At 39.8% G+C, this 25,224-nt stretch overlaps 1 protein-coding gene across 1 annotated transcript in view; it reads left to right on the plus strand.

Moving 5' to 3' along the window:
• Window positions 1-147: 147 nt before the first annotated feature.
• CDC123 (cell division cycle 123) overlaps window positions 148-25,224 on the plus strand; it is a 56,378-nt gene continuing 31,301 nt past the window's right edge. Inside the window, exons 1-6 of the mRNA XM_082385655.1 lie at window positions 148-307; window positions 4,969-5,040; window positions 11,341-11,398; window positions 11,653-11,685; window positions 17,002-17,097; window positions 20,040-20,146. Of these exons, the coding sequence (XP_082241781.1) occupies window positions 234-307; window positions 4,969-5,040; window positions 11,341-11,398; window positions 11,653-11,685; window positions 17,002-17,097; window positions 20,040-20,146 (440 nt within the window). The 5' untranslated portion in view covers window positions 148-233. The remainder of the gene's footprint in view (window positions 308-4,968; window positions 5,041-11,340; window positions 11,399-11,652; window positions 11,686-17,001; window positions 17,098-20,039; window positions 20,147-25,224) is intronic.

Here is a 25,224-nt window from a genome sequence, read left to right on the forward strand (position 1 = left end):
GTGTGTGTGTGTGTGTGTGTGTGTGTGTGAGTGTACACTAAAAAAGCACGCCCCAAGATTCTTTCTCTGCGTTCCTTCTTCGCTCCTTCCTCCTTGCTTAATAGACCGGAAGTGTCCTTTAACCAAACCTGGTCGGCGGGCACTTCCGGGACGGGAGACCAGGGTTCCGGGAGGGTGCTGGGAGGAGAGGGAGAGGCGGCGGCGGCGGCGGCGGCGGCGGGGGTGGCTGGAGGATGAAGAAGGAGCATGTGCTGCACTGTCAGTTCTCCGCGTGGTATCCACTGTTCAGAAGCCTCACCATCAAGAGGTGAGACGAGAGGGGTTACGCCGGGGCAATGGGCAAAAGGGGATTGCGACATTTGGGGCGACTCCCAGGTCCATAAAAAAACTGCAGGCCTGGATGGGAGCGCCAGGGCCGAGATTTCGACTTCCTAGTGGTATTTCGGGTGGGGAGATGAATGAAGTCGATCCATGTTTGCTGTGCCCCGTGTTGTGCGTCAAGGAGGGCGCTGGGGAGGTAGAAGGGCAGTGTCGTGGCTCAGTGAAGGTCAGAGGCGGGCTGAGGAGCAGATGAAGCTAGTTTAGGCTTGGGAGTTCACCTTCACTGCCTTTAGAATTGCCAGTGGGGGGAGGTGATCAGCAGAACTGGGTAGTCTGGGCTTTGCCACTGACTAACCCGCTGGGGGACTTGATAGTTTTTGGTCACTATCAAATGAGAACAATGATACAGACCCAACCTCAAATTCCATTGTGAAGTTCCAACATGATAATGTAGATGGAAAGCATTAGTAAAGTATACTTATGTGTTGCTAGGGATGGAAGCCATCTGGAAGAGAAGTGGAACAGGATTTGTTCTCTAGTTTTCTGGCCCACAACAAGGAATCTATGACCGGTTTGCAGGGCAAGCAGAGGGTTAACTGTTTCATCCTTCACCGGGTCATTCGAGGTAATGTAGGCAAGGCAGCTAGGAGAATATCCCCAAATGTTCAAAAGCAGTCGTGACATCTGGAGCATGATGCAAGGGTAGGCTTTCCCACACTAAGGCGGATAGATCAAAGAGCTGTGTATCCACGGGTAGGATTTTCTGTCTTTTGGCGCTCCCCCTTTAGGCCTAGATTGCCACTTTTTTAGATATGCATCTTCCCTTTTCATTCTCGGTGCAGAGAGTGTGAATACAGAGAGGGAAACTTTTGAGATCCTGAGTGTTTGGACGAGCCCAAGGAGATTATTCAAAAGACAGTTCTTTTCCATCCTGTTATTCATACATAGAATCAGCTCCCAGTTATCCAGGGTGTAATGGAGGTTAGAGCAACTCGAAGGAGGATGAGCTTTGCATTTGAAGATGGTTGAAGTCACACCAAAACAGAAGGAAGAGCTTCAACAGCAGCAGTGGACTTTATCTTCTTATATGATGTGCCAGTCCTTCATTGTCTTGCATAGTTGAAAGAGGCTTAGGGTCTGAGATGATGCTAGACTTATTTATTTTGTATTGGTGTGATAGAAGGTATATTTGTGAACCTGTCAGACATTTTCACACGGAGTTCACTCGAAACTGCCATGTGCTTTGTGTGCAGGCACCTTTCGTCACCTCTGGCGGAGTTTTTCTTTGCCTTCAGCAGTAAAGTATAATGGTTAAGAACTGGACTCCAGAGTCAGGGCCATCTATCTAGCTTGGAATTTTGGTTCCACCAGCATCTTGTGCAAATCGCTTAATCTCTCTAAGCCCCATCTGGAAAATTGAGAAAATAGTAGGATTGTCATGAGAATGAAATAAGATAAAGCATTAAAAAGGCTTACCACTGTTTCTGGCATATAGCACAAAAAGCTGCTCATTGTTAATGTTTTTGATTTAATCAAAGCTCCATTGAAGCAAAATAATTTTAGTTCACTTAAAATGTGTACCATTCATGTGAAGCTGGGAGTGGAAAATCAACCAAAGGGTGGGATTTTTGTTTTTACCAGTCTACAACTAAGCTGTGTTGCCTGAAAGTATTCTTTCCTCTGTCTTTGAACTATAACTCTAGTTAGTTCTGTGGTGTCATCACTGGAACCCAACATATGGCAGGATGTCCCTCCACGACCCAGGTCATTCTGGTGGAGTTGTGTTAGGTTTGTCATTGTCATTGTCAGCTTTAATGCTGAGAAACCATATTCTGGTTATTGACTCAGCCTTATTATTTGGTGTTTATTAATCAAGGTTCAGAGATGATTATGGAGGAAAGAATATAGAATCATTTTTTGACATGTTCTAGAACTTTGACTCAGGCTTAAGAATAAGTAGCTAGATGACTTTGGGCCATCCACTCTCCTTTCTAAATGTTTCTTTCTTCAAATATGAAAGTTATAAATATTCTTTTAAAGGCCCCTTCAACCTCCATTCCATTAGATTAGCTTGTCTTTGTGTATAGAATTATATCGACTTGATGGGATAGGTACTTTGTCATTAAATCTTTTACATCTTTCGTTCGGGCCTCATGGAGTCTTGCCTGCATCGTGGATTTCAGTGACTGATTTAAGCTCTTTTCCGACAGCCTCAGTAGCTTTGGGTCAAGTACGTGTGGCCATGACTTGTTTATGGCCTCAGTCTCTCAGGCATGGTTCCCGTTGCTTCAGAATTTTGGTGGCCTTTGGTACATCTGCACTTGGTACAGCACTTATCATATTGTACTGTGATTTTTTTTTTCTTTTGTATTTTTTCCCACTCTTAGGCGTTCAGTTCTTAATGGAGTCATCTAGGATTCCTCCGTGACTTAGGTAACAATGCAAGGTCACGTCATTAGGGCGACTTTAGAACTGTGACAGCAGGACTCAGGGACTCATGAGAATTATGCAGAATCTAATTCGGTGAGGCTCATACATGAGAGAGTTGTAGACCCTCCAAATAGGAAAAATATGCAGAGAATTCACAATGGAATCAAACAGTAAATAGATGTTTCAAATCCAGTCAAGGGATGATGCAACCTGGAGGGAAAGTCAGGATTCACATCAGAGTTGAGAATTAGTGTAACTCAGAAACAAGGGATGTGGACTCGGAAATCATCGATTTGGGGACTCAGAGATGTTACTGACCTAGAAGAGCGCTCTCTCTGCTCTTATTGTGGTCAGGAAAATCACCCTAGACGTATAGGAACCAGCATCCCTGCCGATATTTCTCAGTCTCAGGCCCATGAGAAGGTAAACTTAAAATTCTCTTAGGAAGGTCATGTCTAATTCTCTTGGGATGACATTGTTGGGTAAGTATCTTTAACCCCAGGAAGAGCTAGAATTATATATATAGAGGTGATGAAATAATTCAAACTTGAGGGTCTTTTTCTCCTGTTAAGTTTATTTAATATCCTTAAGAATTTGCCTTTTTGTGAACAATTGGCGTATGTATAACAGGTTAGCCTTGTGTTTCCAATTTAAATTGTGTAATTGGTTTAGAATTCTGATAACGTTAAAAGGTATAAGAAAAATTTTTAAGTTTTTCAATTGGTTTAGAATTGTGATACGTTAAAATATATAAGAAAAATTTTTAAGTTTTTCAATTTCAATTGGAATGTTTGCAAGAACCTTAGATTCACTGTACTTACAGTTTAATTCACTGGTTTTGTAAGAGTTAAATACTTGGAAAGGCTTACCTGTAATTAGACAATTGACATATTTAAAAAGAAAGTTGAATAGATTATTTTTACAAGAGTTAAAAAATTTAAAGCAACTTTTAAGTTTCAAAGACTCACTTGAAATTTCATTAAAATTTAGCAGATTTCCAAATAGAAGAATAAGATTTGGTAGTTGAACTTAAAAGCCTGAAGAAGAAGTAGACTTTTGAATGTGAAATTGTAATTTTGATAAATCAGATATTAATTTCTAAAACTGAAGTAGCTCATGAATAATCTTTCCTGTGCACAAAATCCATCTGTAATGTGCCAAAAAACTTATTCAATAAATAAATGAAGCATACTATTATAAGTCAATGATGGTCTCTCTGAAAGCAGGCCATAATAGTTTTCAGTTGTTAAAAAATATATGCCTCAAGATCAAAGTAATGGCATTTTAGGTATCTGTGGCAGGATTTTTGATGATTATTACAGAATAAAAAACCAAATTATCCCATACGTTTTTTCAAGTGATATCAAGTATGGCTTTGCCATCCCTTTTTTTTTTCCCCAAAGGAAAAAAAGTATTTAATAAACAGTAACACAAGTGAATGTTTATAACACGATCAGTGATTATTAAATAGACATCAAGATGATGGTAAATGAGGCTTGTATATCAAATATAAAGAGTAAAGGTTATTCATTTATTTATTTAGGCATTTGATGCCTTCCCATGCAGCTTTCTAGTTTTCTCACATAGGCTTTGCCATTCCTTAATTATGATTGTCTGAAACCAATTCAACTGAAGCATGCCCAGGTAAGCAGCTGTGTACTCTGGTGATCAGGTGAATAGAATGCACATCCAAACATACCGTGAATTCTTAGCCTTACACACTCATTGCCAACCAAAGAACGGTTTCCACATCTTAAGCCTGCTTCCTCCCCGTATCTTAGAAGGTGGTCAGATGCTGTTCATCTTCTGATTTGTTTGTTCATTTCCTGTGTTGCTGCAAATACCTGCAGGGCTCTAATTTCTTAAAGGCACATAACCCTTGTACTCAGAATTCTTCTGAGCTTGTTGCTTTCATGCTGTGATTTCAGTCCAGTTCTTTGGATTTGGCTGATTTTTGTCTCTTTATCACCGAGACAGTGGGGGTAATTATATGCACCTAATTTAGTTTACCACAGTATTTATTCATATTATCCTAACTTCCAGTCTACTGCTACCAAATGTCCATCATTAACATTTCCCACTTCATATTAAAATAAAGGGAACAAGTAAATCAGAAATTGAGTTTTGAACTTTTTTTCTTTACTTATGGTTGGTCTTTTAAATTGATGCCCTTTTTTTTTGGTATGTGCATTTTATTTTTTGGTTTTTTTTTTTTAGTGTAATTCTTCCACTTCCTCAGAATGTGAAGGATTATTTACTTGATGATGGAACTCTGGTGGTGTCAGGAAGGTAAGGCATATCAGAAAAAAGTTCTTTAACTTTTAGCATAAAGAAATTTGTAATGATTAAATCTCAGCAATTACCATGTAAAATAAGTACATTAACTTTGGCCCCATTCTCTCCCGTTTTTCCCTAGTTAAAATTATGTGCTGATCTGTGTCCTGTATTCCTTGTAATGCTCAATTGATAAGATTTTCAAAATTGAGTACTTCCTCTACTAATAATTATAAGTTGTGAAATTGAGTAATTCCTTTCATCTCTACTTTTAGAAAATGTGTATGATAACTATTCCTTTTGTTCAAGTAGTTCCTCTGTTTATAAAGGAAAGTACCATACTTCAGTGTTTTTAGGGCAAACTGGAAAAAGTTTAAGAATCATATACTTTAATGTCATTCCTATTTTTTCATTCAGGTCTCTGCTCAGAAGTCATGTTTTCTAAGTGTTCATCCTTCTCTTTCCTTTCTGAAGTAGCTTAATGGTAACCCTTGCTGATACGTCACTCTTTTTTTTTATAGAATTCTAGGTTGGAAATAATTTTCCCTTAGAATTATTAAAAAAATTTTTTTTATTGAGATAAAATACACATAACATAAAATTTACTATATTAACTATTTTTAAGTGTACAGTTTAGTGGTATTAAGTATAGTTATAATGTTGTGCAACCATCACCACCATTCATCTGCAGAACTCTTGCCATCTTGTAAAACTGAAACTCTGTACCAATTACACACTGACTCCCCATCGCCCCCTTCCACCAGCCCCTGGCAACCACCATTCTATTTCCCGTGCCTGTGAATTTGACTTCTCTGAATACCTCATATAAGAGGAATCACACAGCACCTGTCCTCCTGCGGCTGGCTTATTTCCCTCAGCATAATGTCCTAAGGTTCATCCATGTTACAGTATGTGTGAGAATTACCTTCCTTTTCAAGGCTAAATACTGCTCCATTGTATGGATTACCACATTTTGGTGCACCACTTTTTATCTCCTAGCCTCACTTTATTTTTCAGCATAATACTTCTTTCCATCTGACATCATTCCCTTAGTGGTTCTATTAGAATACAGTCTTCATGAGAACAGGGACTTGGACAGTTGTGTTCCCAGCTCTTGGAACAGTGCCTGATACACAAGAGGTGCTTGATGAACGTTTCTTCAGTAAATGAACTCAGAAATATAATTAGAATTGTGTGTGTTTTCAGTAACACTAATTTTACCATAAATATGTATGTGTGTGTGTGTGTATGTATATGTATATATATGTGTGTGTGTGTATATGTGTGTGTGTGTATATATATATATACACACACATATATACATACATATATATTTTTTTGTCTGATGGATCTTCTGTGTAGATTTCTAGATTATAGTTCTGTTTTTGGTATTCTCAACCCCTTAATAACCTGAAAATTATTAATTTAGAGCCTCATTGACTTGGAATAATTGCAGGATAAGGAAACAGAATAGGTAGGTGAGTCTCAACCTTGTGATATTTACAGACGTAACTTTATTATTTTTAAATATAGAACACTTAATAAGCTTACATAAATGGGAGTGTAAAGAAAATGCCTCCCGATGTTAGAAAGTCCTGGGTAGATTTCAGTACTCTGAGCTTGTGGAAGAGCTCCTGTGATATTTTTTGTTGGCCAGATGTGTGCGTGAGCTTCTGGCAGAGGCAAGCCTGTTAAACACTTAAACAGCGCGATACAGCACACAGCACTTCACTCTGCTCTCCAGTAACGCACAAATCAGGTAGAGACCCTGCCTTTTTGGAGTTGACAGTTCAGCTTTGTATTTTATGGGAGTCAAATAGCACAGTGCTGGTCTGTTAGTCACATTGCCTAGGGCCAAATCCTATCTTTGCTCATTTCTAGCTCTCTGTGCCTCAGTTTCCTCTTCTGTAAATAAGGTTGTTGCAGGGATAAAAGGAGATAATGCATAAAATGTTTAGCCATAAATATTTAATGTTTATAAATATAATAATGCCTAGTACATTGTATGCTCTTAAGAAATACTAACTGTTCTCACCATCATCATTAATCTCAGTCCGAACATTAAACAAACACACCAGTAAATATGTAAGTGAAAATTGTGGTAAGGGCTGTGAAGGAAATGGGGTGGTCACTGACGTATTAAATTACTGGGAGTGGGCTGGGGCTGAGGATTTCAGGGAGGGTCAGGGAATACCCTGGAAAGGTAACTTACGAGCCTCTCAGATAGGAAGTTTGGGTGGAAAGCAGTCAGTTGAAGGGCAGAGGGAAGAATCTTCAAGGCTGAGGGAGCAGCATTAAGGAGGGCTCTGAGGCATGGAAGATCTTGACGTGCTTGGTTTGGTTATCACTGCCTGCCGTTGGTGTGGGAAAGGAGGCTGGTAACACGCATTTCTGGTGTAGACAGTGATTCGTTTTCATGGCACGTTATTGGGTGCCTACTGTGAGTTGGGTGCTGAGCATGCTACTGGGATAACAAGATGGGTGTCTGGTGTACTGAGCAAATAAACTTTCCATTTAAAACAAACAAACAAAGATGGGTGGGACATCCTGCCTTGGGGGTCCAGGCTTAGTTAGTCGCCAAGTCAAAGATGTAAATAAATAGGTGTCCGTTTTTGGAATAAAAGCACCCAGTGTTCTGTTAAGCCATGTTTTTGGAGTTGAAATAATCACTGTAAGCTGGGGTGATGCAGGGAGTTTGTACAGAAGAGGTAGTGCCTGACCTGGGCTCACAGGTTGGGTCGGATTCAGGTGGTTTGACTCAGTGCTCCCAAGTAAGTGCCAGTCCTCACTGTCCCCTTTTGGCCCGAGAGTTCTTTCTTTCCTGATGGTCTCCCTTAAGGAGAATGACAATAGATGCCAATTATAAAACACATGTTAGATTCATTGATGTTTCGAATTTTCACAACTCTGCAGAGTAGCTACTGTCATCCTGGTTTTATAGATGGGATTCTGGTGCCACGCTCAAGACTAACAGTGGCAGAACTGACATATTCTGACAATGTGTGTCTGCCTCCAAAGCCAGTGCTCTCGTGTTTCCCACAGCCTTTAGGTACCAGCTCAGTGCTAGCTGTGATATAGAAAACAGAGAATACTTCTAAATATTAACATCAACTCAGTCCTCAGTATTTAGAGGTTTACCTTGGAAAGCAAGTCTGGTGAACTTGCCAGTGTATACACTCCATCATCTTTTCCATTTCAGTGACACATCTCATGGTAGGAATTGCAATAAGTTTTTCTAAAGAACTGTATGAATACACCGATTACAAATATGTTTTTTTTAAATGTATTTTGTTATACTAACAAAAATCAAAAGTGGTGTTTTAGAGTGATAAATGCATATTCAAGTTCATTGAGTACCTTTTGTGTTGTTATTTCATGATAGTCATCTGTATTGCCTAAAGTTAGTGACTTAAAACGTGACCATTTTATGTGTCAATGTTTGCTCAGCTGGGTGTTGAGAGACACTTCTTCTTGGGTCTCTGCATGTCTTTTGAGCAGAGGCACTGACAGCTTTTGTTCCTGATTGTCTTTTCAAAGACGTTTATGCAGCAGATGGCCTTGGAAGATAGAGATAGTGTCTCTCCCTAGCAGAGAGCAGGCTTGTTACTGTCTAGTACAGATAAAGACAGTGTCTCCCCTTGGGTCAAAGACTGGCCAGGTTTACCTGCAGCTCATTGTAAAAGATGAGTTTCTCTAAGTTCAGGGTTCCTCAATTGTAACACAAACCTGGGTCACTCCTTGACCTCCCACAGGGCTTGAGGGGCCAGAGGGAACTGATTCGAAGATGGAAGCTCATGCTTTGTACTGTGAGTGAGAGTCCTTTGTTTCTGACCCAGGAGTCCCCTGTCTTCTGCCAGAGTCCATGAACTCTGGAAGGCTAACTTGTTAGCTTGCAGGTGGGGTAAAATCTCAGAGCCTCTGTAATGCTCAACACTGGGCAAGTCTGTTGGTCTTGCTGAGGTCGCTCTTGCGGCTGTAGTTGTCTGGTGGCTCGAGCTAACTGGATGGTTTTAAGATGCCTCACTCATGTCTGGCAGCGGATGCTGACTGTCACCTGGGCTTCTCTTTCCGTGTGATTTCTCAGCCTCAGACTCAGCTCCTTTACGTGGTGGTGGCAACATTCCAAAAACGGGGGCACGGAAGCTGTAAAGACTTGACACCTAGGCTCAGCATCACATGGTGTCCCTTGTGCTACATTTTGTTGGTCACGATGAGTCTTGAAGCCAGTTTGAATTAAAGGGGCGGGAAAACAGATGCCATTTCTTGATGGGAAGAGTGGCAAAGTCACCCTGCAAAGGGGCATGTCAAGATGGGAAGAATTGTTGTGGCCATCTTTGTAAATACATCATCAGAGTTTCTTGTTTTTGTTTTTCCCATTCATTGTGATGTGTACTTGGTGGGCTCTTTCATTCTAGAGACTTATGATTTTTAGTTTTGGAACAGTTAAAAATATTATATCTTTGATAATTTCCTCTTATTTTCTTGCTTCTCTTTCTGGAACTCCTATTATTTAGAGGCTGGGTCTACTGGATTAATTCTCTGAATTTTATCATTTCTTCCCTATTGTCTCTTTGTCTTCTTAGTTTTACTTTCTGGAAAATTTCCTTGATTTTGCCATTCATTCTGTTGAATTTTAAAATTTCGGCTACCATGTTTTCAGTTTCAACAAGTTCAACCTTGTCCTCTGGCCTCCTCTCATGAATGCAGTATCTTTTATCTTTGAGGATATTTATGATTTAAAAAATTATTTTTCATCTGGTTCCTGTATTGTGTTTATTTCATCCATGTACCTTTTCTCTCTCTTTTTAAAAACTCTTTTGTCATCTTGGAGCCTTTCTTTAGTTTTCTCATGATTCTAGGCCTTTATTCATATTTAAGAGTGAGGGATGGACACACACACACACACACACACACACACGCAGAAACTTTGTGTACCCGGGCGGGGCTTGTTGACTAAGAGTGCCAGCAATCGGCGGGTATTGATGGAAGATTCCCAGATGACAGTTATTTGTGAGTCTTTCCCCTGGGGTTTTCCAGTGTCTACAGAGAGGAATCCTCTAATCTGTCTGTAATGGGGGAGGAAGGGGACTAGAGGCCTCACTGTTAACACAACTTCCACTTATGACTTCGTCGTATTCTAGCATTTCACCCCCATATTCCTCTGGGGCGTTAAGGACCGGGGCCCTTACCCTGTTTGGTCCATGGAGGAGGGTGAGTTGCTGGGGTGTGCCAGCTGAGGACAACTCGGCGTGTCTCCTTGCCCCCTTCATGGACTTTACTCAGGTCACCCCTTTTGAAGTCGGAGCTGTGGTCCCATCGTGTGTGATGGCTCCAGGGTCTGCCTGTTGCCCACTGGGTCGTCCCCCCCCCCCACTGGCTTTCTGTTTTCCAGACTTTTGTTGTCTCTTCTCTGCAGTTGTCTCCTCTTTGGTGCTTTTTCCCTTGGGATCTTTTAAATCATTTTAGTAGCATTTCAAGAGGGAGCATAGGGATGGATAAATGCCCATGGTCAACCAGAAACCTCCCTTTTCCTTTTTTCTTGTAGTTTCCTGGTATAGATCCTCTGCCGGTTCTTATTCTGATTAGTATTCGGTTTCAGTGACGTGAGTGAGTTCTTCATAGGCCAGTTGTTTGTCGTTGAGTGTTGAGGAGGGGCCTGGGCAGTGTCGCTCCCTCTGCGGTCTTTCAGCCCTTGCTTCGCCCCAGGCGGTAAGGATTGGCTGTTAATGGCCCTTTTCAACACCCACTTTACCCACTGGCTCCTTCTAAGACAGCGTGTCTGAGTCTTTCTTTCTCTTCCTCCCCCATGGCCTCCAGTGGTGCCAGTCCAGATCCAGGGTGACTCCTGCCACCAGCCCACACGCGCTGTTTTCGCTGTGTAGACAAGAGATTTGGGGCTGTGCCCGCAGGGTGTCCAGCAGTTGCCCGGACGGCTCCTCCAGCAATTCCTTCTGTGGCTCCTTCACCCCGTCTGATCTTCCTTGTCTTGGGCAGCACTTTCTCTTATATCGGGATTGAGACTGGATTCCTAGTGTCCTCACAGGTGGAGTTTGAGTTTTTCTTTTCCTTGTTTCTAGTGATTTCTGAGAAGAGGGCAGGAAGTTTTTATTCCCCAGTCTCTTACAGGGCGTGTACTCTCGTTAATTTCATGTTGGTTTTTATTAGTTTCTGTCTCAAAAAGTGAACTTTTCCTAACATTATCCTCCAATTCTAAGGCTATCTGTTTTTTTAATATATATACTCAGCACACCTGCAATTATGACTGCACAGCACCAAAGCTTTCTCTTGCTCAATTTTCGTTTTATGTTCTTCCAGGGAAGATCCGCCAACATGTTCTCAGCCAGACAGTGATAATGAAGCAGAAGAAATACAGGTTGGTTCAAAATAATATAAACTATTCCGTAGCGTGTTCTAATCGAAATGATCTCTGAAATGGTTCTGGCTTTGAGATCTTAGCATAGATTCAATCAAGTGAGAAATTACATGAAAATTTCACTTGGACACATACTTTGTGTTCAGGAAAAACTATCTCCTGTGTATGGGTGATTTTTAGATGGAGCACTGCTTTTTGGAAGCCCAGTACACTACCCACATTTAACGTCTGTTTCTGTCCTCCTCTCCATGCAGTGGTCGGACGACGAGAACACGGCCACGCTTACGGTAAGAGCCTTGAGGTGTGGGGACCACCTCGTGCTGCCCCCTGGGGTGCTTCCGGGTTTCAACACAGATCACTCTAAATCCCCATTTACTCACCTTTTCAAGCTTTTATTTATTATTTTGAAAAATAACTTAAATCACTGTTTACAGGCAAACATGGCGCATCCTTTTTTCCCTTTTATTTTTACTTTCAGTTTTTTAAAAAATACACCTTTATTTTATTTTTTGGCCATGCCATATGGCATGTGGGATCTTGGTTCCCCGACCAGGGATCGAACCCGTGCCCCCTGCATTGGAAGGACGGGGTCTTAACTACCGGACCGCGAGGGAAGCCCCTCCCTTTGATTTTTTTATTTTTAGTTTTTAAAATTTAATTTATTTATATTTGGTTGCATTGGGTCTTCGTTGCTGCACGTGGGCTTTCTCTAGTTGTGGCGAGCGGGGGCTACTCTTCGTTGCGGTGCACGGGCTTCTCATTGCGGTGGCTTCTCTTGTTGCGGAGCACGGGCTCTAGGCACGTGGGCTTCAGTAACTGTGGCACGTGGGCTCAGTAGTTGTGGCTCGTGGGCTCTAGAGCGCAGGCTCAGTAGCTGTGGTGCACGGGCTTTGTTGCTCCGCAGCATGTGGGATCTTCCCGGACCAGGGCTCTAACCCCTGTCCCCTGCATAGGCAGGCGGATTCTTAACCACTGTGCCACCAGGGAAGTCCCTGTAGAAGTTGACTGAGCATGTTTTAGTCTTTCAGGCTAAGAGTGTTGTCAAATTCAACTTAAAATATGTTTTAACAAAAATTTTTTTAAAGGAATGAGAGTATTTCTAAAAATATGGGAGGCAAATGAAGCTTCTCATACTTTGAGATAAAAGTGAAAGATTTCTGTAAAATTGCTTACAAATAAATGTAAAGGCACAATAAAGGAAACTAGTTTTAGAGGAGGGTATATTCTAATGCAATTCTAAATAAGGAGATATTTCTGTTTATTTTAATGGAAGAGATATGATGTTCAGGGTACAAGGGAAAAAAAGTGCAGGTGCCTAAACATTTCCTTAGGTATAAAAAGTGTGCCCACACATGCAGAAAAGGCAAGTTTACATGTTTTATTTTACTCTGGATATCGCTCAGGTCAGTTCCTCTCCTTTTATGAAAATTCTGTTCAGTTCAGCATACATCTTAGCTTTTGCCCATATTCAGTGCCCTGTAGTGGGTTCTATGAAGTAAACAAAGATGATTATGGTTTGATTCCTGACGTTAGGGAGTATATAAACCAGTGGGGAAAGATGCCCCAATTTGGGGGTGATGACAAAGTGCTGTCAAAAAGAGAGGACGGTTACCACCAAGGGCATCTAGAAATAATTCAAGGGAGAAGTGATATTTGGCCTGGACACTAAGTGTAAGGATGATCAGTATCAACTCATGTTTTTTTAATATAGATAGATAGATACAGAAATTAATAATGTGTGTGTGTGTATTTACCAAACTGCTTAGCTCTAAAAGTGACATAATGACATCATGGTGGCAGTGAGCACACCTAGTGCCCTGATCTTGGTGTCTAAATAGCATTCTCCACTAAAAGGAGTTGAAACTCCTTGGAGAAATTAAAGAATGGGGGTGGCATGGTAAAGATGAGCCTGCAGCAACTTGTGTCAGAAAGTAGGAATGATGGGTCATGACACAAAGGACCCAGAAGTTAGCCTGAATGGGCTCCCACTGGCCACATACGTGAACATCATAACAAAACCATAATAGTAATGGAGTATAACCATTGACTAAAATTAGAATCCATGGTCCCATACTGACATAAACAAATGATTAAATTAAATAAATGGAGCAGAAGAGAAAGCCCTTCTTTATAGTAGAAAAGACACCAACTAATAATTGTAGAAGGAATGATAGAATTGGAAATCACCATTTGCAACCATTATAGTAATAATTGATGGAATAGATGTTAAAACTCATGGGTGAATATTTGATGAGGATACTTGAGTATTCTCAAAGTTATGTCCACCAAAATTACTTACTAGTTGTAAAGAGAAAAATAGTACCTTCACAGTGGAAAGAGCTGGCACCAGTGTGACCAAAGTTAACCTTCTCAGTGATGGGACAGACCTACATTGCCTGTCTCCTCGTACAAGGCACAGAAGGACACATCACCTGCCAGCAATGCACAACCTGAACCCAGTCATGAGGAAACAGCCAGCAAACTCAACGTTTTGGAAATTACATAGAGTCGCTGCCCTGTACTCTCCAAAACGTCAGGGTCATGAAAGATAGAGAGCAACAGAGAGAGGAAGTGTTACAGATGAAAGGAGATTAAGGAGACATGACAAGGAAAGGCAATGCTCGATTCTAGACTGGGTCCTGAGCCAGAAGAAAATGTTCCATTTTTCTTTTGCTATAAAAGACGTTATCAGGACAATGGGCACATTTTGAATAAGATCCATAGATGAGATAATGGTATTGTATCCACGTTACCTCCCTGATTTTGATAATTTGGCTGGGTTATGTAAAAAAAAGTTTCTGCTTTACACACACACACAAACACACACACACACACACCTGCCTACCTATATATAGAAAGGGAGTTGAGGGGGAGAATGATAAAGCAATGTGGTAAAGTGCCTGAGTGAAGAGTGTGTGGAAATTCTTGTTACTCTTCTTTTAATGCTTCTGAAAGTCTGAAATTATTTCAAAATAAAAAATTAAACAGTGATTGGGTTTCACTGGGGAGAGCTAGATGTTGGGCAGGGGAGCTTTCAGGGCAGAAGAGCATTCTCAGAAGAGGAATGTGAGCCAGGACCCAAGGTGGGAAAATTACCACTGCAAGTAATTAGTAATTAGTGTAGTGACAGAAATGCCGAATTAAAAACGGAACCAAATAATCAAGATGGGTTAATTCCAAAGGCAGAATGGTGAATTTCAAAGAGCAGGTTGCCAAAAGTATACATATCAAGTGACAACAGTTACTTTAAATTTTTTAAATGTTATGTTTTACGGACAGGCACACATAGTATAACATCAGGACTGCAGAAGAATGTGCCCACTCTTGTAATGCTGGTTGCCTGTGGGGAGAGGGAAGCATTAGGGAGGAGAGCAAGGAGATTAGGAACTTCATTAGTATCTGTGATGTTTTTCCCTTAAGAAACTTAAAGGTCTGGATCAGACATGCCAAATTGTTGAATGTATGGATCCAGGTATATATTTTTTGTATATTTAAAACATTTATTTCACGATTAAAACATTTTTTTAAAGAAATAACCTTTCTGATGGGTGTGATACAGGGGGGCTGTGGTGGGTAAAGTTAGAAAGATAGGTGAGTTTGGATCATAGAAAGTCCATGGATATGATTTAAAATGTGGATTTTATCCGACTTAAAACAGGAACCTTTTCTCAGACAATGGAAGATAAAGAACTCAAGGCTGTTATTCGTTTTGTAAACCTCTCTAAATGGCTGCAGTTTAGTTTCACGTATCTAAGCAGAGGAAGAATAACAGGATGGAGACGGTGGCAGGCTGTCAGATAACTAACGGAAAGATGCTGCTGACCAGTGCAGAGGTCACGTACACCTGCAGCAGAAAGAAAGGAAGTCCAACCTGCCCTTGATCTCTACCTGCACTCACTAGCCTGTTGATTAAAGCTGGTATCTTGTCTGGGGAATATGTTACCTTTTTTTTTTTAACTTTCATTTTTTGGTCTGTGTCTCTGTGACTTGAGTCATAGTTTTTTCTCTGTCATAACTGGATTAGATCTTGGGGATCAGCATAAGCCATTTTTCTTTTTTGGTATTTGATTATTTATTGCTGAATAACAAGTCATCCTAAAACTTTGTGACTTGAAACAATAATAATTTCTTTTTTTAATTTAAAAAATTTTTATACAATTTTTAAAGGTTATACTCCATTTACAGTTTTACAAAATAATGCATCATTCCTCGTGTTGTACAATAATATATCCTTGTAGCCTCTCTTACACCCAGTAGTTTGTACCTCCCACTCCCTTAGCTTATTCTAGACCTATTGTAACTTTTTTTCCCCTTGTGGAAGAACTTGTCATGACTGGACTTTTTCAGTATTTGCAGTTGCCCAGTAGGGGGCAGCAAATATAAAGGGAAAAAGTGACTGCAGAGCATCAGTGTTAGTGTTTTTGTATCCTTGTCTCTCCTGCAGGCCCCACTTCCATCTCTCTTACTCCCGTTTTCTCTACTTTATGTACATGTGCTCCTGATGGTGACAGAAGGCTCGAGGGAGAGCATAATTGTAATTTCGTTTACGTTCTGTCACCACTGTATTTCTGCTTACTTCCTGGTTGAAACAACACTTAGAATGTTTTGGTTACTCACCAATATAAAATACACATTTTAGGGACTTCCCTGTTGGCACAGTGGTTAAGAATCCGCCTGCCAATGAGGGGACACGGGTTCGAGCCCTGGTCTGGGAAGATCCCACATGCCACGGAGCAACTAAGCCCGTGCGCCACAACTACTGAGCCTGCGCTCTAGAGCCCGTGAGCCACAACTACTGAGCCCATGTGCCACAACTACTGAAGCCCACGTGCCTAGAGCCTGTGCTCTGCAACAAGAGAAGCCACTGCAACGAGAAGCCCACGCACCGCAACGAAGAGTAGCCCCCACTCGCTGCAACTGGAGAAAGCCCGCGCGCAGTAACGAAGACCCAATGCAGCCAAAAATAAATAAATAAATGTGTAAAAAATAAAAATAAAAAAAATACACATTTTAAAATCAACCAGAAAGGAAAGAACATTTAACTTCACCAAGGTCCTATTTTTAAATTTTGTTTATATTAAAACTTACCCGGAAATAGCAGCGTTTAAATACAGTTAACCACATAATTTATTTCTTATTCTCATGAAGCCTTTTGGGGAAACGTCCAAGAATCTTTTCCTGCAAATGGAAAGGCTTCTGGCCCTTAAATGTGAGGTATTACTTCTGAGAATTGGAGTATATGCACAGGTGATATTCCATCCGTCTCTTTTCATTTAATAGATACTGGTTTTATGTAGGTGCTAAGAGAACCATTCATTCCTTCCTCACATCCCCAGGTGCCTTGTAACATCTGTCTCTTCAGCTTTCTAGGTCTTGATTGTTTTGGAAAGTGCCATTGGCACTTGTTATTTTTTTTTCCTTTTCAGATAAATGCTATTTGATCATTGATTTTATTTACCTGAGTTCAGAAATTCTGATAGTAATTTGTATTCTAAATTATTTTTTACGCTCTGAAGTGTTGAACTTTGAGATTTTGATCTTGTTTTCTATATTTGTTGTGATGATACTGACTTGCCCAAATGATTTCTTCTTTCTCTCTGTAGGCACCAGAATTTCCTGAGTTCACCACTAAAGTCCAAGAAGCTATCAATTCCCTGGGGGGCAGTGTATTTCCGAAGCTTAACTGGAGTGCCCCAAGGGTAGGAACACATCAGTAAATCTCTCACTGTGTGAATATTCTTTCTTTTGCTATTCCATTTCGCTTTATATCCTCACAAAGGGTCTGATTATATTCCTAATTCTAGGGAAAATACCGTGGAATTTATTTTTATTTTCCCCCTGTTATTTTATCTTCCTGATTTTGCAGTACACTTCCCTGGGTCTGTGAAATACTGTATATTTTGCCAATTGACAGTTTCAACCTCTTGTGTTGCTGATTGCGCTAGAAATCTGAGAAAAGCCTTTCTCTACCCTTTTCAAAACTTCACCTGTTCAGTCTGACAGAAATTTTTCTCTATTGAAAGGTAATAAAAATTAAAATGTCGTAGGATCTAGAAACAGAGCGGTTTGACATATCACCTGACGTTTTCTTAAATTGTGTTTTTATCATTTCAACATTTCATTGACAAGATTTTTTTTTAAGTTAAGGTCTGGAGGAAAATTCGTTATTTTTTCTACTCCAGTAGAAAACAATTTTATGTCAGCAAGGCTCATTTAAGGAATCAAGACTTATCTGCATTTTCAAAAAATCATCTCATGTGCTTATCTTTTCTTATTCTAACATGAATGATAAATTGTACTTAATCTAATTTTTGTTTTTACTTATTAAAATTAGTGACACATATACATAGCTTTTTTTATTAATTTTTATTGGAGTATAGTTGCTTTACAATGTTGTGTTAGCTTCTACTGCACAGCAAAATGAATCAGCCATACATATACGTATATCCCCTCCCTTTTGGATTCCCCTCCCATTCAGATCACCACAGTGCATTAAGTAGAGTTCCCTGTGCTATACAGTATGTTCCCATCAGTTGTCTATTTTATACATAGTATCAATAGTGTATATGTGTCAATCCCAATCTCCCAATTCATCCCACCCCACCCGTTTCCCCCTTTCTCTACATCTGTGTCTCTATTTCTGCTTTGCAAATAAGGTCATCTATGCCATTTTTCTAGATTCCACATATGTGCATTAATATATGATATTTGTTTTTCTCTTTCTGACTTACTTCACTCTGTATGACACTCTCTAGGTCCATCCACGTCTCTACAAATGAGCCTATTTCATTCCTTTTTATGGCTGAGTAATATTCCATTGTATTACATATACATAGTTTAAATTTTCAGAAGATCTGGAAGCTTGCTACAGAAATCAGCCAGTTCTGACACCCGTTTTGCTTCACTATTTCCCACTGCTCAGAGGCAGCTGTTTCCAAATATTTTAGTACCTTCTTCTGTTATTTTCTTCTACTTCTCTGTTCTTCTGTCTTAGGTGTTTATTACTGACTTCCTGCTTTAGAACAGAAAGGTTCAGCTCTGTTTCATCTCCTGTCCCTACTACTTTATTTATTTATTTATTTACCTACCCATCTATCTGCCTTATCTATCTATCTATCTATTTATTTATTTATTTTTGGCTGCATTGGGTCTTCGTTGCTGCTCGGGCTTTCTCTAGTCGCATTGAGCGGGGGCTACTCTTTGTTGTGGTGCATGAGCTTCTTATTTCAGTGGCTTCTCGTTGTGGAGCACAGGCTCTAGGTGCGCAGGCTCAGTAGTTGTGGCTCGCGGGCTCTAGAGCACAGGCTCAGTAGTTGTGGTGCATGGGCTTAGTTGCTCTGTGTCATGTGGGATCTTCCCGGACCAGGGCTCGAACCCATGTGTCCTGCATTGGCAGGCAGATTCTTAACCACTGAGCCACCAGGGAAGCCCTGTCCCCACTGCTTTCTGTTCCACTGTCCTCATCATCAGAATGGCATACTTTGATTAGACCAGTATTTAGTGTTTCTCATACTATGTTTATGCAAACACTACGTACACATCTGATATATACCATACATTGCTTGTGTTTTCTTATTCAACATTTTGTTTTCCCTGGAGTTAATAACTGTCTTGTTTATTCAGTTGCATGGTTTTCTATGTATATACTGTTGTTTTAGTGAAGTTAAATTTGTGTGTTCAGTATACCATCTTTAACCAGAAGTTCATCATCCTTTTCCATTGGGAGAAATTTTAAAGAAGTTATTATAAAGAAGTTATTGAAACTCATTTTTAGTTTATCTATGAGCAGTAATTTGAGTTGTTCTTGACTACTGATCTGGCTTGAGGCTTTCCAGTTAAAATGGATAGATTATTTATGATTTTAAGTTATTCCTTTGTTCATTTATTTTTATTTATTGAGTGCTGACTGTGTTCCAGTGCTTTCTTTCATACAGTGTGGATAACTGGACATTTTGTTTGCAATCATTAGTTTTCTCAATTACTGTCCTGTGTCTGATCTGTCTATGGGAGAAGTACGTTTTTTAAACTACTTAATTATTCTATCATTTTTAGGCATATTTCACTGAGGTTTGTGCCTCCTGTGTCTGCTCTTCTTACTTTTTTTTGGTGTATATATTTGAGGCTGTCACCATTTAAAATTGTGATGGTTCAGAATATGTCACCTCCTCCCTCCCAGATTTGATAGACATGGGTCTTAACTGTTGCAGTCATCCAACTTCAGGGTTCCAGCCATCTCTCCCCAGAAACAGGAAGAAAGGAAGGTTCTCTATTTTCTTAGTAGCTGGTCAGGCTGTTTTTTTATGCCTGAATCTTCTAGCTGAAGTGTCAGCATTTCTGATATCTCTTTATCCCCTTCTCTCATCATCAGTGAGGAAGACTTAGGGCAGTGCTTGGGCCTGAGCTGAAAGGTGAGAACCTGAACATCTTGGTTCAAAACTGAGTGTCCGACATGCAGTGGTGACGCTGTGCCTTGTTTAGAAGTGTAACTTGACGTTTGACAGTATAGCTAAAATTTCTTACCTGACTTTTTTCTTCAACCCCTTCAGGTGATATGCATTGTTGATTTTGGCTATAGGCTCGAACTTCATTCATAGCAACTAACTTGGAATATATACTAAGTAGCATGTGCTCTATTATTTAGGATGCATACTGGATAGCAATGAATAGTTCTCTGAAATGTAAAATGCTCAGTGACATCTTCCTACTGTTCAAGAGTTCTGATTTCATCACTCGTGACTTCACCCAACCGTAAGTATATCTCCTGTTCTCTTATGTCAGTAGTTTCAGTACTTGTGAGTTTTTCTACAGATGAAGTTCCATTAGTTCTAGTACTATTGTAAACAACAGATCCACATACCAAGGCTGTTTCATTTTCTCAAACGACCTATTAAAGCAAACCTTTCTTTTCCATTGACAGCTAATGCTATACAATGAATATCCCTAAATATCAAGGGCTTTCTGTGTATCTGCCCAGTAAATATGGTGGTAATTTTTTTCTTATTATAAAGCTAATATATGCTTATCATAGAAAAATAAAAGTGGGGACTATAGCTAAACAAAAACAGGAAATGTAAAAGCATTCATGATCTCGCCACAGTTGGTTTTATATAATTCCAGGATTCTGTCTGTGCATAGGTATAGTATAGATACACCTGTCTCTAACTGTATTCCAGTTTTTTAAAGCAAAAATGGGATCATATAGTTCATATTGCTTATGAGGCTGCTTTTGCCCTTAATCAGTATATATCAAACATCTTTGTGTGTCATTAAATATTAAACACATCATTATTTTAAACTTGCTTCAGAGTATTCCACTGGACAGCTATAGCATCATTTATTTCACCAGTTCTCTCTTCTTATTCGTCTCTTTTCTCTTCTTCTTAGTCCTGCAGCGAATATCCTTGAGCTAAATCTTTGCGTGCTTTCCTGATTTTTTTCCTTAGGATAAATTCCTAGACGTGGACTTGCTGTTTTCTTCCCTCTGCTAGTTACTCTGTAACTAATTCTTCATCGTAGGCAGACAGCCCACCTGCCCTGCTGTGCTGTAGGCGATCTCTTTATGCTTCTTTTGTTCTGTCATCAAACAGCAGTTATTCTTCTAGATTTCTTATCCTACCCCATTTAAAATCCGAAATCTCAATTAAGCTAACCTTCAATCTGATCTCTAAAATAAAGCATATCAAAACATCTAGAAACTAAGCAGGTACACGGGTGAATACATACATACATCGTGTGTGCGTGCCCCTTCTTCCCCATCCATCTAGTTCAGTCTGCCCTGCTCCTTCATCCCCTTGCAGCCTCAGATCCTTTTCTGGAGAGGAGCCTGGCGTAAAGAAAACACATTCCCCACAAGTCAGTTGTGCATTGTCTCTTTTGCATCTGGTTCTGCAGCTTGGGCATATGGTTTTAGTATTAAATTAATTTAAGAAAACGAAGTTAAGTAATAATAAATGAGTGTGACTGTATTGCCAGTTTATCATAAAAGGACTTGACCTGTATTGGTTTTTCTGGTTCACTTACAGAAAAAGCTTTATGTTGTTCTGACATTTAGGTGTCAGCCTTTTATGGTTGTGTTGGCACAGGGGTCGTGAGGTGTTTGCTTTAGTAATAATGCAGCAGCAGCAGTTTCGTTCTGGGAGATACCCTCTGATTAGAGGAAGTCGTGGTTCTCTCTTTTTTTTGCCATTGTAGAGCTTTTTGATATTGAATGCTTTTGTAAAGAGGCCTTGGAATATATTACATTAAAATACTCTGTACCTGTTAATTCATTGGATATGGGTTTTTATGCACCTTTGATATTAGTTGCAGTGAGTATATAAGGACATTTCCTCTCCAAAAATTATAAATCACTTCTAATTCTCTGTGGTTGATGGTTTTTAAATCATCTTTGCTGCCTAGCGACCTGCTGGCACCTCTCCCTCTTTGTCTTACATGAATTTAGCCACGATTCCAGTGAAGGTTAGAAATACCAGTCAGTCATTTTGCGTTTTGTATTTTTTGACTTTTGCATGGGGAAGAAGTTAAATCAGCAAGTACATTTGAGGCCTTGGATTAGGAGTGTTTATCCACAGAATACCATCCTTCTCCTCATGTAAATAATTGGGAGTTGGCAGGATAAACGCCAAGCCCTGAGCTTGCAGCCTTTCAGACCGGTGGTACTCACAGTCACCTTTTGTGGAAATCTTTGTCGGTAGTCAGTTGCGTAACAATAAGTCTTGTCACTACAGAAAAATCCCTATTGATTGGGTCTTTAATGAAAGATGAACTTTTGTCACAGAGGCCTTTCTGGACCCCTTAAAGGTTAAGAATACAATACTTTAAATTGGACAGGATCTTATCAGTGATTTAATTTGACTCTTCTGTCAGTTAGAAAATTGAGGCCTGAATCTGCTCAGTAATTTGTTCCCATCAACTAGTTAATAGAACCAAAACCAGAATATAATTTCAGTAACGTCATTCTAAATGTTCTCTGTATTTTCACTTAAAGTTATAAATTCCTTCTTTTCTAAATGCTTCAAAGTAAAATATTATAGAATATAATAAAAGATAGAATATTATAGCATATAATTATGTACGTAAAATTATGTAATATTATGAAAATTATGTTATACTCTTTGGGAGCTTGCAAACAAAGATGTTATAGTTAGGAGTACAGGTTAACAGAGGGCCAACCAAAAGGAGTTCACACACAGGGTTTTTAAAAATCCATTATTTAACAAGGAGCCTTGTGATGGGCTATTTCCATCTATCATGGTTAAGTGGCAGCTCCTCAGGGTCACCAGGGACCAGGTTCTTTCAGTCTTTCTCTCTGTCATCCTTGGCTTACTGGCTTGGTATTTGGGTTTATCACCTAATGGTTACAAGGTGGCTGGTATTTTGCAGGTATGGCATGAAGATGACTATATCTTAGTCAAAAATAGGAGGGGGTGCATCTAATTCCTCTCATTCTTCTCTGTCTGTGAGCAAGTAAAGCGTTCTGGAAGCTTCCCAGGAGACTTCCTGATAGGCTCACGGTCACACAGTTACTCAGCCTCATCCAGTAGTCGGCAGAGGGAACAGAGATGCCATGATTGGTTTAGAGCAGAGGCTCTCCAACTTTAGCTCGGATTAGAGTCACCTGGAGAACTTGGTAAAACACGGCTTGCTGGTCCCCACCCCCAGGGTTTCTGATTCACTAGGCGGGGAGTGGGGCCCAAGAATATAATTTCCAACCTGTTCCCAGGTGACCCTGATGCTGCGGGTGCAGGCCCACGCCTTGAGGGCTGTGCGCTTAGATGTGCGTGTGCATCCCTGGGATTCCGCAGGTCCACCCGTCCTCCTCCGAACAGTCACAGTTTTGTTGGCAAGGATGAAGGTTGGGAATAGCTAGAGGGTAGACCACCAGTGCTGTCTGCCACAGTTGTAATTTGACATGGACTAGTAAGTACTCTTATTCTTTCTGTTTGTCAAATGGTTATTGTACACAAGAAGCTTCAAAAAGTGGAAGTTGAAATATTGACACCGTTAGCATAATCTGTCTGCATTATACTTGCTGAGTGAATTATTTGCCCAGATAAACTTTCTATGTAATTAGACTTGTTGAGTCAGAAGGCTGCTTTCATTGATTATTTTATTGATTAGGTGTCACTTCAGTAGGCCAAGGCCAGAAAAAAAAAAATCTGGTATTCGATTGGCATTTAGAAGAAAGGGCTGAGTGAGAGAATTAATCCATTAATTGTTTCTCTGAGAGGCTCATGACTAAGGAAGTTAGAGTTACTAGAGGTCAGGAGAGTTTACTTGTCTTAGTAATTCAACCACAGTTACGATCAGCACAATTTTTATACGTTTTGTTCTTAAGATTATCACACAACTGGTTATTAATCCTAAAATTCAGCAGCAAACAGTTTCAGAAGTAAAATGTTCTACCTAAGTTGGACCTAACAGAACCTATTCCTTGTGATTTTTAAGGCCCATTTATTTAGGTGACAGTTTTTCCACTTTAGATTGTTATAATTTTATTGTATTTTTTTAAATTGAAGTGTAGCTGATTTACAATGTTTTGTTAGATTGTTATAATTTTAGATAGCATATTTTCTCTCTTTTTGAAGAATTCTATGAAAGTTCGAATGAACTCACCCAATCACCCTTAATTCAGTATCATTTTTTATCTTTCCTTTTCCACCACCAGTGAGATCTAAAGAAATGGAATCTGTGTACCTGAACTCTCATTTTGGATCCTAATGAGCAATAAAATCTTCAGAACCAGAACTTTGATACTTAATATTCCCTGGGTGCCATGTTTTTCTTTTTTATTTCTGCCCTTGACTTAATTTTTTTTCCTTATATACTTAAGAGTTGTCTTCTGTGAGGTATAATACCGTAACCTTCCAACGTTTTAGGAAAGCTTACGAATGAGGATGTGCCCTAGTAAATAGCTAGGCAGTAAAGAGTCTGCCACTTTAAAGCATTGTGATTTTGTGTACTGCCACCTTATAAAGGTTTAATGATGATGTTTTTTCTTATAGGAATGATCAAATTGTGATCTTAGTCAGTGGATTTAGGCACTTGTTGCCTAAATTGTTGTCTAGAGTCAGTTCACGTAGTTATTACTCCTCGAGTTTACTAATACTGTGATTTCTCTTTCCCCCATTCCTGCCACTTTGACTGGCCCGCACTAGAGAACTCACACCATTTGAGTTGGTAGCATTGTAAGTCTGTTCCTCCAATGCCAGAATCTAACACCTCACCCGTAACAAATAAGATTCATCTTTAACTTCAATGTTCTCCACTAGAGCAGTCTCTTGATTCTACTTCCATGGAGCTCTTTCTAGTTCAGTGTATTTCTTAATTGTAGCACAGCGAATCAGATACACGTATCCTTCTTTCCTTGTAACAAAGCATATACTACATCCATAGTTTTCTCATTGTCTTCATTCCCCTAGTTCCACACACGGGCATCCTTACCATTGAACGTATCACATTTGTTCTCTTTCAACGTGTGAAATAGTTGGAACATCATGATAAAAGCTATGTGTTGATCACAGTTAAGAAGTTCACAGAAAAGAGTATGTCCATCTGAAGACATGTTTAGGGCATCATGAATGTGCCTATTTATAGTAAGACCATTTGGCTGGTAGGACATGCAACCTGAAGTTTAAGTTGAGGGAATGACTTGGAAAGTAGCTTGGGTAGAAATAAAAGGAAGACAAGAAAGATGACATTCCTGTCAGTCGTCAGTGGCAGTTAAGCACAGTTCTTACAGTTTTAGGTTAGGATCTTTTTTTCCCCTTTCTTTCTTTCCTTCTTCTTTCTAAAACTTTGTATCTAACACATCGGTCTCCAAAATT

The sequence above is a fragment of the Balaenoptera borealis genome (assembly GCF_965194805.1).
Source record: "Balaenoptera borealis genome assembly, chromosome: 3".
Lineage (NCBI taxonomy): Eukaryota > Metazoa > Chordata > Mammalia > Artiodactyla > Balaenopteridae > Balaenoptera > Balaenoptera borealis.